General features: G+C 49.3%; 1 protein-coding gene across 2 annotated transcripts in view; it reads right to left on the bottom strand.

Annotated features, from left to right (window-relative positions):
• reln (reelin) overlaps positions 1-16747 on the bottom strand; it is a 99807-nt gene that overhangs the window by 12088 nt on the left and 70972 nt on the right. For both annotated transcript variants that reach the window (XM_060060486.1, XM_060060487.1), the window contains exons 20-42: positions 16476-16712; positions 16015-16207; positions 15074-15186; positions 13128-13265; positions 12620-12806; positions 12144-12349; positions 11083-11254; positions 10292-10498; positions 9648-9883; positions 9100-9257; positions 8558-8765; positions 7928-8004; positions 6860-7018; positions 6302-6496; positions 4674-4947; positions 3798-3938; positions 3141-3318; positions 2715-2799; positions 2121-2303; positions 1671-1839; positions 1309-1414; positions 912-1138; positions 227-450 (exon numbers count right to left, since the gene is read on the bottom strand). In XM_060060486.1, coding sequence (XP_059916469.1) covers positions 227-450; positions 912-1138; positions 1309-1414; positions 1671-1839; positions 2121-2303; positions 2715-2799; positions 3141-3318; positions 3798-3938; positions 4674-4947; positions 6302-6496; positions 6860-7018; positions 7928-8004; positions 8558-8765; positions 9100-9257; positions 9648-9883; positions 10292-10498; positions 11083-11254; positions 12144-12349; positions 12620-12806; positions 13128-13265; positions 15074-15186; positions 16015-16207; positions 16476-16712 — 4073 coding nt within the window. The remainder of the gene's footprint in view (positions 1-226; positions 451-911; positions 1139-1308; positions 1415-1670; positions 1840-2120; positions 2304-2714; positions 2800-3140; positions 3319-3797; positions 3939-4673; positions 4948-6301; positions 6497-6859; positions 7019-7927; positions 8005-8557; positions 8766-9099; positions 9258-9647; positions 9884-10291; positions 10499-11082; positions 11255-12143; positions 12350-12619; positions 12807-13127; positions 13266-15073; positions 15187-16014; positions 16208-16475; positions 16713-16747) is intronic.

The raw sequence follows: 16747 nt of genomic DNA, 5'->3' as shown, positions 1-16747 counted from the left end.
ACTATTCTAGGTGTCACCTTTACATCAGGACAGCGTGTGGGTCTGTATTTTGTGTGTGGTGTGCACGTGCTTGTGCATGTGCGTACGTGTGTGGTGTGCATGTGTGTGTGCATGCGCGTGTACAGGGTTTGCACTTGCTTGTGCATGTGTGTGCGTGTGTGTGCTTGTGTGTGTGTGTGTGTGTGCATGCGTATGAGTGTATGTTTGTGTGTTGTCCTCGCCGTACCTTCAAAGTCCTCCTTCAGGAAGTCGGGGTTGGGGGTGTCCGGCACGGAGCAGTCTGCCCCGGAGTAGCCGGGGTCACAGAGGCAGTGGGTCCCCCCGACGCAGCCCCCGTGGCCGTTACACATGTCCTGGCACTGGGGGCCGATGTAGACGTTGTCCAGGGCCCAGGTGGGCGGGGCCGAGCCGGGGGAGTAGAAGCCCTGGTACCAGCGGAACCTCACGGACCTGCAGAGAGAGGGAGGAGCAATCAGTCAGTCAGCAAGACTTCAGTCAGCCAGCCAGCCAGCCAGCCAGACAGACAGAAAGACAGACAGACAGTCAGCCAGACTTCAGTCAGCCAGACAGATAAATAGACAGACAGACAGACAGACAGACAGACAGACAGACAGACAGACAGACAGACAGACAGACAGACAGACAGACGGACAGACACACAGACTGACGGAGCGGTAGACCGGCAGACAGTCAGATAGACACACAGACAGATAGACATTCAGACAGTCAGCCAGAAAGAGACAGACTGGCAAACCGACAGACAGCTAGTCAGCCAGACATACAGACCGACAGACAGACAAACAGAGAGACAGTAAGCCAGCTAGACAGCCAGCCAGACAGCCAGCCAGACAGCCAGCCAGACAGAGAGTCGGACAGAGAGTCAGACGCAGGCGTCGTTGTGCCGCCCTCACCCGCAGAGGCGCAGCTTGCCGAAGTGGACGAGCTCCCTCCTCCAGCCCTGGGTGGTGCCCGGGTAGTAGATGCTGGCCGGGTGGAGCTCCGTGGAGCACAGGGACGAGGGCTGGGGCCCGCCTGCACACAGCGGCACCAGGAGGTGCCACGTGGCCCCGAAGTCCCGGGAGAACTCCAGACGCACGGGGCTGTTGGAGGAGCTGTCGGCCGTGCAGCCCACGTTAATCTGAGAGGAACACACGAGGTCAGGTGATCACATGACGGGTGTCACTCATGATGGAGGGCTGGTGTGGCCGCGTGCTTTGGCCACCGGTGGCCCTGGTGTCACCTTAACCACAGGACAGCGGGGCCATGTGTGTGTGTGTGTGTGTGGGGGGGGGGGGGGGGGGGGCGTACCTCAAACTGAATAATGGTGTTCTCGTTGACGTCGATGTCCCTGGTGGTGATAGAGTGTTCTCCCAGCTCGCTGGAGACAAACACCATGGCCGACTCATCCTCCTCCCTGGACCACGCACACACACACACACACACACACACACACACACACACACACACACACACACACACACACACACACACACACACACACACACACACACACACACACACACACACACACACACACACACACACACACACACACACACACACACACACACACACACACAGATTGTCAGGGGTCTAACCATGGTATAGCCCCATATTTCAGCTTCCTCATCACAATGAAATCCGATCATAGTCACGCGTCTTTCACTCACAGGCCACTCTTCCGGTAGGGGCAGTAGAGGCCCGTGTTGCCCCCGGGGTAGAACAGCCAGTTGGAGTCGGTGGGGCCGTCCTCGAAGCTGTCCGCCACCACCGGGGGGTTGTGGATGGCGCTGCCGTCGATGATGAGGTCATCGATCACCCACACCTCTTCCTTCTTGCCTGGGGGGGCGGAGAGCAGACAAATACACGTCACACACACACACACGTTGGGAGGTTCCTGGGTCATTTCTGTGTTTGTGTGTTGCTGGCACAGATAAAGAGAGGGGACTCAGAGAGTGAGACTGAGGTGGTTTGGAGGGTCTACAGAGAGTGTGAGATCCGACCCCAGAGGGCCCTAGGAGTAGTCTTGTATTTGGGGTCTCAGTTGTTCCTCTGGATTAGCTTGGTTAGAAGATCTCTCTTGCACTTCGGTCTCCCAGGCTTCCCATTGGGGGACTCACCACTGTTGTAGGGCTGCCAGAGGCGGTAGCGTGTGGCGTTGCTCTGGGCGCTGGCCGGCAGTGGCAGGTGGAGGAACAGGGTGTCGGTGGAGGTGGGGAAGTAGAACTCGTCCAGCAGTAGCCAGCTGATGCCCCCGTTCACAGAGTACTGCAGGAGGACCGAGTGGGAACGCTCCGGGACCCCTGGGGAGCACATGGTAACACGCGCACGCACACACACACACACACACACAAGCACGTAGGCACACGCACACACGCAGGCAACACACACACGCAAGCACTCAGGCACACACACAGACACATGCAGGCACACGCGCAAGCACACACACGCACACATACACACACAGGTTAACGATAGGCAAGCACACACCTGGTGTAGTATATTGCTGGATAGGATTCATGTCGACTAATATAAAATATGATAAAATAGGATTCTTTGTGATGAATGCTCTTAATCTAAAAGCTTGACAGGATATTATAAATCTGATACCACTGCTAAAATATTCAGTCCGTGGCTCCAAGTTTTTCGTTTTTACTGAAAACTACTTCAGTAAAAGGTCCTCAATATATAATAGAATCGTTTTTAAGATGTACCTTTGGTGATGAATTTAAAGGAGAACTGGATGTAGAGAGTGCTGGTACAGTCCAGGTCCCGGGACACCAGCATTCGCAGACCGTCCTACATGCAGAAGTATCAATGGATTGTTCGACTTGACTCAGAAGGCAGAATGACACAGATTACACTGATACATACATATCTCTACTGTAATGTGTATTTTTTATATTATTCCAATAGATTTTTATTTTATAGTATTTTGTCCGTTTTTATATCCTAATTTTTGTCTTATTTGTTTTTACACTTTTTTGCATCTTGTATTCCTCCATCCATACACCCCAGCAAATTCTTCAGATGTGAAATCTTGTTGTTGATACAGCTCTTTCCTCATCCGGTCTCTTAACTCTCCTGTAATGCTGGTGTGGATGTTGGAGTGTTCACGGCGGCCCCCCTCCCCTCCTCACCCCTTTGAAGATGAGGGCGGTGCCCGACTTGAGGGGCTCCCCGCTGAGCGTGCCCCGCTCCACCCCGTACACCTCCGGCCACGTCTCCTGCTGCAGGTTCTCGTTGAAGTCGTCCCTCAGCACCGACGGCAGGGCCACCAGGGGCACACAGTGGCTGCCTCCGTAGCCCTTATCACACCTGGGGGGGAGGGAGAGGGAGGGAGAGGGAGGGAGGGAGGGAGAGAGAGGGAGACAGGGAGAGGGAGGGAGGGAGGGAGAGAGAGGGAGGGGGAGGGAGACAGGGAGGGAGGGAGAGAGAGGGAGACAGGGAGAGGGAGGGAGGGAGGGAGAGAGAGGGAGGGAGACAGAGGGAGAGAATGGATAGAGAAAGAGATCGTGGTTGGGAGATGGAGGAAGGGAGATAGGGAGAAGAGATAGAGGAAGGAAAAGAGCGAGAGTAAGAGAGAGAAGAATGAAAGAGGGAAATTATTGATATTGTTCAATAAATGTAACAGCACTTGTGCTCATGTACAACTTATTTAATCACAGAAGAAAGAGGTTGAAAAATAAACCAGGAGAGAAAAATAGAAAATAAGAATAAGAAAAAAAAATAAGAATAAAAAAACAATTGAATATCAAGTGTGAAATCCCTTGTCCTGAGCGAAGGTTGGCACTTACACACATCGTCCGTTGTCACACAGACCGTGGCCGGAGCACATCCAGGGGCAGCCGGGGGCCAGCAGCACGTTGTCCAGGGCCCAGCCCTCCGCCCCCGGGGTGAAGTGAGTCTGGATCCAGCGGAACCGGGTCCTGGGGGAACTGCGTGGGAAACAGTCCAAACACCGTTTACTTCTCAGGCACTTGTCATCGAGCAGACGCTTTGAATCCAAAGCCACAAATAGACATTTATTTAAGGAGGCTTCCAGGTACATTGTGATTGACTGGGCCAAGATACACAATCCCCCTTATATACAACTCCCAGTGGGAAACAATGGAAAGAAAGTGAGCAATGCTGCTCATGCTCCCAGCAGGTTTATTTTAAACACAAATAAACACAAAACATCAATGGATTACATTACAATGGAATACATATCATGGAAAATGTCTATTTCAAGAGTAAAATCCAATGTAGCCCCTGCAGTACTCTCTTGAACCACCAGATTGAAAAAAACTGACAATCTTGCCCCAATTACACTTATGGATAGATTGCCGCCCTAAAACTATGTATGAATGAAGAAAAAAATGTACTTCACCATGCCTCCTTCATAAACACAACCTGGGTCGCAAATCAGGAAGTCACAATGAAACCTCCAATAATTGTTCTTACGCAACTTGTTGAGTCCATATATCTATAGCTCTCCACTGCATCACTTTACAGCCCCGCAATAACGGCGATAAACTCAAGGCACACGCAAAGTATAGTAGTAGTATATCAAATCCTAGTATATCGTTTAGTAGTCCTAACTGTGCGCTCCCTAGTGACAGGTAAATGACTACGATAAATACTTTTATATTTATATCAACACATTTAACTCAACGCGTGGCGGAGCTCACTTGGCAGCGCTGGGCAGGTAGACGGTGACCCTCCTCCAGTGCTTGTACTGGGTGGAGGTGTAGACGGAGCTCTGGGTGTAGCCCGCGCAGCCGATGGCCGGGGGCACGCACTCGGGCGTGATGAGGGCCCAGTGGCGGCCGCAGTCGGTGGAGTACTCCAGCCGCACGCCGTGGGAGAAGGACGTGGACTTGCTGCAGCCCATGCTGATCTCAAACTGCAGGAAGGACGAGCCGGAGACCTCAAAGTCCCAGCTCTCTGCGTACCGGGGCTTCTCTGTGGGGGACAGCGGGGACAGGGAGAAGGGCTTTGTAGGTGAGGAAGAAGGACGTTTAAAGTCACTCTGGGTTTCATTCGATTACAGTCCACGCGTCTGTGTTCCCGTGCAGTGCGGTCGTGGAGGCAATGGGCCTTATTTACGGAGCAGCTATCTTGGTTCCATATTCGTTCGAAAGAAGATGTCTACCACTGGTGGAAGTTTGCCTGAGAACTTCTTGGAGATATAACGCCTCGGTAAATTTCCTGAAGACAAATTTGTGATACAGAGTTTTAATCACAGCATTTGACAGCAGATAATGAATGTGAATGTGGCTTTAATAGAATCAAATCATAAATTCTAACTATTTTAAGATTATATTTTAATCTGTTTTTTCTATTTCAAGATATTAAACATGATAGACTATAAAGTAGGCAGTACATGGGACATAAATTGGGTGATTAATTGGTGAAGTGTGTTGCAATGAAGTGTGCGCTACAATTTTAACAGGAAAGGCCAGGAAATTCCACAGTATGCAGTTTTCCGGCTCACCAATTTACATTTAATTTCAGTTTTTAATGTTTATGGATGCGTTGCCAAATTAGCTTTGCCCGGTCTGTGTAATGGATGGCTCCCCGTGGCGCTGATGCAATATTTGCCCAAAGTGATGAGTGCCCCAGCATGGTGCTTATGTATAAATAAGGCGGTAATAGCTCGCCTGATACTCAGATTTGTCCTCATTAATAATGGAGGACCCGTGGGCGACGCGCGAGTGGATCTCTCCCCTTGGCCGGCTGTGGTCGCGGCGCTGCGATGCCGGTTCCTAATCCTGTTACTCCTTAATGCCACTGCCACAGTTATGTCGCCCTTGGTGTTGCGGTGGGTCATCCGTTTTTTTTTCTTCTTGTCACTTTACATCATGTGTAGTTTATTTTGTAATCTATACATATTAATGCATTTTATGAATGAGAATATGCAAATGTGTTTGTGTTTATGCCTGTGCGTGCTGATATGTATGCAAGTATGTACTGGCTCGTATATGTTTAACTGCATGTGTTTGTGTGGGCATGCGAATAGAGAAAAAAAAATATAATAATTATAAATATATATATATATATATATTTATATATATAGATATATATGTACACTTTCTATGTGCATATGAATATGAGAATATGTATGCCAGAATGTGCATGCATGTGTAGGCTAAACTGTAAGCGGGGGCATCTTAAATGTATGATTTATGTGTGTGTGTGTGTGCCTTTGCGTGTTCGTGCGTGTGTATGTGTGCGTGCGTGTGTGTGTGTCTTTGCGTGTTCGTGCGTGTGTGTGTGTGTGTGTTTGTGTGTGTGTGTGTGTGTGCGTGTCACCCACTGTCAATAGCCTCAGAGTTGAAGGTGAGCGCCGTGTCCAGGGACAGGCAGTCCACGGTCACCTCCCCTCCCTGGATGCGGTACCAGTTGTGCCGCAGGGGGGCGATGCCGTCAAAGCGGTCGTGGAAGCCCGTCCTGGAGCTGTCGTTCATGCCCACCAGGACGTCATCCAGCGCCCACTGCGCAGAGTGCTTTCCTGCACGGAGAACCGACCAATGGGCAGAGGGTAAGGCACAAGCATTGAAGAAGGATTCACATTTAAAATTAATAAAAGTGTGAATAACAGTGCCACACTAAAGAGGTGCAGTTTTTGTGTGTGTGTGTGTGTGTGTGTGTGTGTGTGTGTGTGTGTGTGTGTGTGTGTGTGTGTGTTAAGTATGCACTAAAGATTCCTTTAGTCTAAACTCACAGTACTTTTATTTTGAAAATTGCAGCTTGCAGCACTTTGAAATGTTTCGCATTTCGCATTCTCCTCGCTTGTCAGTCAACCTCAGATAAAAAGCCTCTGCTAAGCAACTGAATGGCGTAAATGTGTGTGTCTCCCCTCCGTACCACCCACCCTGTTGGGGCTGCCACCAGCGGAACACGGTGTAGGGGGTCTTGGCGGCGGGGGGCAGCTCGATGGTCACCACCTGGGGCTCCAGGAAGGAGCCGAAGTCCAGCTCCCTCAGGAACTGCCACTTGACGCCGTTGTTGGTGGAGAACTGCACCACCACGCCTGGAGAAACACGAGGACGGCGCTCAGTCGCTGCACGGGGACAGAGGGTGGGACGGGTCCCCACCCAGGGGGTCGTGACCCCACTTGGGGTAGCGTTAAATGCTGGAGGGGTTCTTGGAGATGGCTGGCTAATAAACAATGTTGTTTGACGTTGCACTTTTGATTAAATCTTTTTAAATGGTAAAGGTTGCTATATATATTTATATATATTTGTATATACAAAAAGACTGACTAATGATTCATAGCCAACAGCAAGCATTACCACTTCACTCGGAAGTCAATATTATCATCAGATGTTGGCTGGGTTCAAAATATGTACCAGGAATTAAATGCACAGCAATCTAAGAAGCTTTTGGTCACAATGATTTCCTAGATAAATACGGGATTACGGGACAAAAAAGGTTGGAAACTTCTAGTGTGTAAGTCAATCGTATACGATAGAGCCCCAGATAATAGCTTAAAGGCCTCAGACATGGTTTGAAGGCCAACAGTTAGCCCTTTATCCTAGTAAGTGAGATCAGACAGAGCCTTGAGGGTTTAGCCTTCAGGCTAAAAATCTGCGATCAGCAATCTGCTGATGAGGAGGCCCAGGAAAGGCTTTGAATCACGGAGGAAGGGCGACGCAGGGGATACAGTTGCCCGCCCGTGCTACACAGGATGGATTACATCCACTTGTACGCAAAGAGCATTCATGAGGACAAGTAGATAGAGTAGACCTTAGCTCCCGTGAGACCCGATGTCAAAGTGGAGGATGTGGTGGCCAGGACCAGCAGAGAGTACTGTGCATCACAAAAGGGGTATTTTTGTCCTGAAACTACCCCTAATCTCCCATCTACGACCTCTTATCAACACACTCAACATCATCCAATCTAAACGTCTTAACCTCATTTTAACACTGTGTTTCCTTACCTTCGTTGCGTGAGCGAGGGCGTGTGCAGGTGGGCCCTAGACTCTTGCTGCCGATCCGGATGTAGAACTGCACCAGCCTGTTCAACGACAACAACAGGTTGATGGTACAGACGCGGTTCTATCCCAGTGTGTAATCCAACAGGCGTAAGGAGTGGGGTCCTGACTGGAGCTGATCCGATACCGATACCAGTATCGGAAATACCGCCGATACTTCCTGAAATGCAGTATCGGGTATTGGCGGGTACGCGAGTCTATGTGTCGATCTGATACCATCATGTGACTAGCTCATTTACAACACAGGCAAAGAACAGCACAAACACGTGCTGTGTATATGCTGCATTCATCAAAGGTCTGAGATGGAAAGTCGGAATGGGAAACACCTCATCCCTCACCCACGAGCTACCAAGTCGGGAAAACATGGGGGATTTATTACGACAACTACAATAATACAAATGTATTATTATAATTCGATAGATTATAAATGTAAACGATCTAGTTCTGAATAAAAAAGTTACAATGCAAGATGCTGTATGTGTATATACTCTATAACTATATATATACTCAAAGCTCAGGAATCCTAATCGGTATTGGGAAGGAACACAATGGTCTGGGAACACGTCTGGTCCTGACCGTGTGTTGGTGGTGTCCAGGGGCACGGTGCGGGCCTCCCGCCTCCCGGGGCTGCTGAAGTAGAGCGCCTTGCCCTCGCTGATGGTCCCGCAGCCCCCGCCGACCTGACCCCCGCTCAGGGTCTGCCACAGGGGACTGAGCTTCCCCTCGAAGCCCTCCGACAGCTCAGGGGGGCTGGCCACCGCCGGCACACAGCTGTCCTGCTCCACTGGAGGGACAGACACCACAAGGGGGACACTTGGATTTTACTTTTACTCTTACATTTGGGGCATTTAGCAGACACTTTTATCCAAAGCGACCTGCAATAAGTACATTTTTCAGAAGAAAGAGAAACAATATATCGCTGTTGGTCCAGCAAGGATGTTCATAGAACCAAGTGCCCAGCACTAACAATCGTTAGGTTAACCCCTTCCCCATACACAACAAAGACAGCTAGGATAAGATAAAATAAAAATGAAAATATGTCTGTGTGTCTGGTATTTCTGCGTCTCAGTGTCCAGTTGAGTCGTGATCGGCCCGGTGCGATCTGTCCTCAATCCTACCTGTGAACCCCATGTCACAGAAGCAGACGCCGGAGATGCAGTCCCCGTGCCCCCCACAGTGATTGGGACAGGGCTCGGAGATGTAGACCCCGTCCAGAGCGAAGGCGGGGGCGTCCCGGAACTGGCTGCTCTCCTGGAACCAGCGGAACCTCGTTTTGCTGTGACAGAGGAGGAGGAGGAGGAGGAGGAGGAGGAGAACACACCAGAATCATGGATAACCAGCTGAATGCAGTAAACACCCTTCAGTTACACATTATTTTATTCATTGGTGGAGCTGACAGTTACTTTCAGGGTTAAAAATGCAGTCTACAAATAACAATAGCTAGATCGCACTCCTCACATTGTGAACATAGTTATGCCCTTAATACTGGAACTGATTAACTATTCAGGGATTACGAATACATTTGACTTTGACTTGATTAGACAGCTGATTCGTCTAACGTTTTGATTCTACCGTTACCTACACGATCAAAAATGCAGGTCAAAGGTTGGACATCAAAACAATTGCATGGCCGCTCAAAAGACCAATACGAGTGGATCCCGGGTACCTGGCTGCCACGTTGCGCGGTACAAGCACGGTGACCCGGGTCCACTGCTCGTAGTCGCCCGTGTTGTAGACGCTGGGCTCCCGGAGCTCGCGCCCGCTGCCCTCGCAGCCCCCCGCGCCCGGGCTGCCCGGGTAGCAGCCCTCCTTCACCAGGGCCCAGGTGCGGCCCGCGTCATGGGAGTACTGCAGCAGCACCGGGGCCGACGTGCTGAAGTCCGGCTCACAGCCGATGTTCAGCTGGGGGGGGGAGGGGCGGGGGGGGGCGGGGGGGGGCAGAGAGAGAGGGGGAGAGAGAGAGAGAGAGAGAGAGAGAGAGAGAGAGAGAGAGAGAGAGAGAGAGAGAGAGAGAGAGAGAGAGAGAGAGAGAAGAGAGAGAGAGAGAGAGAGAGAGAGAGAGAGAGAGAGAGAGAGAGAAAGAGAGAGAGAGAGAGAAAGAGAGAGAGAGAAACAAAGGAGATAGGAGAGGAGGGGAGAGAGAGAGAGAGAGAGAGAGAGAGAAGAAATTAGAGTAGAAGACCAGCATGGCAGAAAACAAGCAATAACAGGCTGACAGAGTTGGAGACCGAACTTACAATTCATCAATCTCCCTATGCTCCGGCCTCTCATTCGTCCCGGGTCCCTGTTACCTTCGTACGCTGAGCCTACCTTAAACTGGAGGGTGTATCCCGGCCGCAGCACCAGGTCCCGGGTGACGGCCACGCGGTCCCCGTCGGAGCGGCCGAACACCATGGCGGAGGGCGTGGGCGTGCAGAAGCTGTTGTTGCTGTCCCGCTCCATGCCCTCGTTCCCCAGCATCAGCCACACGCTCATCTGGTTCAGGGGGTAGTCGAACGCCGGCTTCTCGTAGAAGTTCTGGATCGACGGCGATGGAGAGACTCGGGGTCAGAATCACCGTGTTGTATGGCCGCACTTATCTTCACCGTCAACACAGCGATCATATTCAAAATGATTATGCCATTTAGCATATGTTTTTTTCCAGGTAGTCAGGGGGTTAGAAACACCCCCTTACTACCGACACCTTGCTCAAGGGGGCCTACTGGTAAAAATCATTGCTTTCTCCCATAAAGAAAATAGTGCATATTAAAAACTGCACGATGTAGAGTACAATCAAATAAAAACAAAAAATATTAAAAAGATAAGCCACACTGAAAACAAAAGTTGATAGATTTGCCAGTGTAGCCTAGAAAAAAAAAAAAACAGTTTCAATCAGTTACAGCGATGGGCCCTCAGAATGTTCGGAAACAAACCTTTTGGTTTGGAGCTGAACACCCAAGTCAAGACAGTATCCTGCCCCCCTCTCCCCACCACCCAGTCCTGCTCTCCCTGTCTCCTAAATAAAATACTTTTACGGGACATTCAGTGCTTCCCCGCCCCCTGTGGAGCGATCTCAGGTAGCTGCTGACAGACAGGAGACGCGTGAGGAGCCTCTCTCTGACCTGGGGCAGGGTGGGGTTGGCCATGGGGATGATGTGCTTCTCCCGCTCCGACAGGATGATGACGTCGTCGATGGCCCACTGGTCGTAGCCGTCCCCCGAGTGCAGGGGCTGCCACCAGCGGAAGCGGGTGGAGGGGGTCTTGGACGACAGAGGCAGCTCGTAGTGGACGAAGCTGTTGGACGCGGCGTGGTCGTAGTTATGGACGATTATTGGTTAAAGGGGACCTATTATGCTTTTTCGACTTTTATGACCTAAAAACGTTGTTATAATGATTGATAGTCATGTTTAACCATACACAAAAAACAATGTCGATTTTCGGGAAACTCAGCATTCTCTGTCAACCCTCCTGCCAACCCAACTCTGTTGTGATTGGTTACCTTCCTTGAAGCGCGCGCGCGGGCAGATTTGACCAGGCATATGGGGGCGCGGCAGGAGTGCCTCTACGCAGATGATTTCCCGGAAATGTGAACAAGTGAATCGCAAACGTTGTCCCGAGTGTTTAGCGCTCTGCACAGCCACCCCAGACTGTCAGCAGGGAATACGTCGAAATGCATGTACGTCATTATTTGACACTTTAGTACGGTTAAACATGACTATCAATCATTATAACAACGTTTATAGGTCATAAAAGTCGAAAAAGCATAATAGGTCCCCTTTAAATACTGCAGTGTGGAACCAATATCAATGTTTTTTAACAGTATTACAACTCAAGTAATAGTATTATAAATATCATCTGACATTAACTCAATGGTTGTGTATTGTGGAGTTCTCCTCAATTACCTCAGTTAAGAGTACAGTTTAGTATTGTATAGTTTAGTATACGAACTACAGGGTAGCAGTGAGGCGTCGTACAGTGAAGTAGTTAAGACGTCGTACAGTGTTGCAGTGTAGACGTCGGTGCAGTGTGGACCTCATACGGTATAACAGTTTAGACGTCGTACAGTCTTGCAGTGTAGACCTCGTACAGTGTTGCAGTGTAGACCTGGCACAGTGTTGCAGTCTAGACCTCATACAGTATAGCAGTATAGCTGTCGTACAGTATAGTAGCGTGGAGGTAGTACCGTGGCTTGGTGAAGTCAGTGAAGTACATCTCGGCGATGAGGCCCCAGCTGATGCCCCCGTCGTTGCTGTACTGCAGCAGCACCCCTTCCTCCCGGCTGTCCGCCTGGTTGCACTCCGCCCAGTCTCCGCCCACTCGCAGGTAGAACTGCACAAACTCCGCCCACTCCGTGTCCAAGTCCCAGCTCACCAGCTGCCTCAGCCCAGCCTGTCACACACGTACAGACACACACACACACACACACACACACACACACACACACACACACACACACACACACACACACACACACACACACACACACACACACACACACACACACACACACACACACACACAAACACACACACACACACACACACACACACACACACACACACACACACATATAGTATTGTAAGTAATGTGCCTCAAGAGTGAAGTTCCTTAAGTTAGTGTTATTTATATATTTTTTGTGTGTTTGTGTGCAGATCTCACCTTGCTGAAGTACAGGGAGGAACCGGAGGAGACCACCCCGCAGCCCATGTCCGGGGTCACCACCTCTCCACCGATCACTTCCTGCCACGTGGCGAGCAGTGCATCCTGGGACTCGAAGTCCGAGAGCACGCTGGAGGACAGCGGGATGTAGGGCTGGCAGTCGGTCCCTGAGAAGCCGTCATCACACCTGCGGGAGAGAACATGGGTCGTTGACATCCCCTCCAGAGAATGCGTGTGTACGTGTGTGTGTACTTTTGCGTAGGGATGAGCGAGAGAGAATGTGTGTGTGTTTGGGTATTGGTGCATAGGTTTGTGTGGTTGTGTGTTTGTGTGTGTGTGTCATTGTTTGTTTGTGTGTGTGGGTGTTTATGCATGTGTGTGTATCATTCTGTGTGTGTGTGTGTGTGTGTGTGTGTGTGTGTGTGTGTGTGTGTGTGTGTGTGTGTGTGTGTGTGTGTGTGTGTGTGTGTGTGTGTGTGTGTGTGTGTGTGTATGTGTGTGTACTGACCTGCAGTGTCCGTGATCACACCAGCCGTGTCCGTGGCACATGCTGGGGCACTGCTGGCCGATGTAGATGTCATCCAGGGCCCACTCGTCCTGCTCCCCGTAGTAGTTCTGAATCCAGCGGAACCGCGTGGCACTAGACCTGCACACACACACACACACACACACACACACACAACCACACACACACACACACACACACACACACACACACACACACACACACACACACACACACACACACACACACAACCACACACACACACACACACACACACACACACACACACACACACACACACACACACACACACACACACACACACACACACACACAAAAACTCACCAGCATTAAAGTTTGTTAACACTTCTTTTCTTTATCGAAAATCCATCCATGATCTCCAAAGAGACGTTGCATTTTATAACACTCTCTCAAATCCTAAAACATATATTGATCTGCACAAACAGTATGCATCACCCACGGAGGCCCAAATAATTTTTATTATTACACGCCTCGTTTGTTTTCCAATGTTTCCATGGCTATTTAGTAGGGGTGTGACGATACACTCAGCTCACGAGACGAGACGAGACACGATATTCGGTTCACGAGAACGAGACGAGACGAGATTTTAAGAAAACTACAATGACAATAAATATGACTGGACCAACAGACTTTTATTTAACCGAGTTGCACAAGCATTTTGAAATGTTTTTTTATAACTCTTTACATGCATGAAATTGAAACTAAAACTAAAATTTATAAAAGTTGGAGTAAAATAAATTTTATTAAATAATTCTCATTTTTCAAGTGCAAACAATATTGTGTGCGAAACCAAATCAAAGTTCTACTCCATCAATACAGAGTGCAAATAGTGCAAACAGAGTCTGACCAAGTATGTCACTGACAACTTGGCAAGTGTCTTATCAGTCACTCTACTGCCATTCATCATTTCCGCCGGGTACCCAAAATGTTGCCAAACAAATGATTGAAAAGTGGCGGGGGCATCTTCGACGGTATTACGGGTATTTTCGGACGTCATTCTGGCTGCCTATGGCTGCTTCCCCTGCTTCCCCTCCTTCTCCTCCTCTTCTTCTTTTCCTTCTCCTTCGTTAGGTTCTGGCAGGCTAGACGTAGCAAAGGCGCATTACTGCCCCTACAGGCCACAAATAGAAGTTTGGATAGCTCACAAATCTCGCGAGACCGATTTTTAACGCAACGGGTAATATCGTCGAGTTTAATCTCGCGAGATCTCGTGGCACGAGATCTCGTCACACCCCTACTATTTAGAGTATTCAGCGCGTGCCAGTGCACGTAAAGCAAACAGGCAGAGGTAGAGCTGTAGACGGGGTGCACAGGGTGAGATATGGCGGGGGCTCCGGTTTGGGGTCACACTGATCCAACGACCGTGGTGACCTGGATCAGGTCTGGATCAACCGGGGGGCCCCAATGAATGCTTCAGCTTTACAGTTTATCGCCCTGACCCTCTGACCTCAGGGAATGAGATCAGAGCAGCTTCAGTGAGGAGCCCAGGGGGGGAGAGGGATTGATTGGAAGAGAGGTTGCGATGCCCTCTGTGGTGAGTATTTCATCAATCTCGGTGTATGTTGTGATGTTTAAAATTTACTAACTGCCTTACATTAAATATTTTTTTTCTGCAATCTCCATCCAGTTTATGCTGTGAATTTTTGTAAATTGGTATTCTGTCATTTTGTACAATTAGTTGAACTATTTCAAAAGCATCTTACAATACAGCGAGTGCATACTTTCTGAGCACCGCTGGCCCCTGTGGGAATCGAAGCTCTAACGCTTGCAGTGTTTTAAGGCAATGCTTAACAAATGGGGCCTGAAAGCACTGCAACTCCATTACTATAAACTCGACAAACAACAACAAAACAGCATAGCAACATCCCTTATTTGGTCCTCACATGGTGGCGGTGTGTTGTACTCACCAGGTCTTCTGGGGCAGGGGCAGGGTGACGCGTCTCCAGTCTCTGAACTCAGAGGGGTGGTATACACTGGGGGCTGTGAACTCAGAGCAGCTGGGCATCCCTGGTAGGCAGGCCTGGGTGGGGGACAAAGCCATTGTAAATATACAACGATGGTCAGATGGCTTCTTGCTATTGGTTTCATTCTTAAAAGTGGGGCAGATTTGTTAGGATTTGGTTAGACGCTCATCAGACGATGTTGTGTAAGGATACTTCAGGGATAAAGGATCTATTTCTTGCCCAGAATGACAAGAAAGATTGCTATTCTTCAACAACAGCTGTCAGTCTGTATTACACAATGCAATGGCTGACAGTTAATTGACAGAAAGTAATATTCTTTCACTACATAACTTATGTTTACACACAGTTTCACTTACACACAGATGAATATGGATAACCCTAATCTCCCGAAAGAAAGTACAACTAAACATTTGTAGAGTTTTGTAACTCTTGTATTGTTACGAGCTTCAAGTGTCAAAGAAAATCAGATTTTTGCACACATTCTGGGATTTGCAACGGCAGTTAATGAGGATTCATTAAGACCTATTCATTCCCAAAGGCAATAAAGATCTTGACGGGAGCTTGGGGTGTGCTATGAATATTTATGAGCCAATTGTCATCACTGAAAATCTTTGTTGAATCATGGGAAGCCTGCCGATCCCTGCTGATTCAAGTATTACACGGCACTTTGCTAATGTTCCAGGAAAAAAAACTGAAACAAAGTGGCCCATTTGAAGACTCAAATTATCAAGACATTATCACTGTGGCTATAATGAATAAATCAATATTCATGCTCGTAAATGTTTCTGACTTCTGCAAGTTTGCCTCTTTTTAACTTTCCTCTTCACCTAACCACCGTGAGACTGGGGAGCCAATGAGATAAAAAGGGGTTGTGTTTCCCTCACCTCCTTGACCAGGTGCCAGGTCAGGCCGTGGTTGGTGGAGAACTCCAGGCGGACCTGGGTGTCGATGTGGGGGGAGGGCTGGCGGCCGCAGCCCATCACCAGGGAGAACTGCAGGCTGTAGGACGCTCCGATCTGCATGGACTGGGTCTCCACGTAGCGCAGGCTGGAGCCCGGGCTGGGCTCGCCAGAGAAACTGTCGAGTACAGCACAACGGAGAGAAGACGTGTTAGAACTGCACTGTTTAATTAAACTTAACGTACCAATTGAACTGGCAAATGTTCCATTGATGAGATAAATAAAGAATAATGAAAAAAAATAAAATAAAAATTGTTAACAATTTAAATTGAACAACTTTAAAGAAAGAAAAAAGAAAAAAAAGAAAGCTTTTAAAAGTTTTTGGATTAGTTTATGTATATAAATGAATGAAACCGCCCCTAAGCACCCTTGGTGCGCAGCCGTACCTGAGCGTCCAGTCGTGCTGGCAGTAGGGCTGCACGTGGCCCAGGTAGAAGCCCAGGCTCTGGGTGACGTCCAGCACGTTGCTGAAGTCCAGGCTGATGGTGTTGAACAGCACCGAGGTCATGCTGATCTCGTCCAGCGCCCACACGTCCACGCCGCGCCCCGAGTGGTACGGCTGCCACCAGCGGAACTGCACCCCAAACTTACGGGCCCCCGCGGGTAGCTCCACCGACACGATTCTGGTTAAACGAGGAAAACAGAATGTATGTGGACC

Source organism: Gadus macrocephalus, chromosome 9, assembly GCF_031168955.1.
Source record: "Gadus macrocephalus chromosome 9, ASM3116895v1".
Taxonomy (NCBI): Eukaryota; Metazoa; Chordata; class Actinopteri; order Gadiformes; family Gadidae; genus Gadus; species Gadus macrocephalus.
This window is presented reverse-complemented; position numbering and strand designations above follow the sequence as displayed.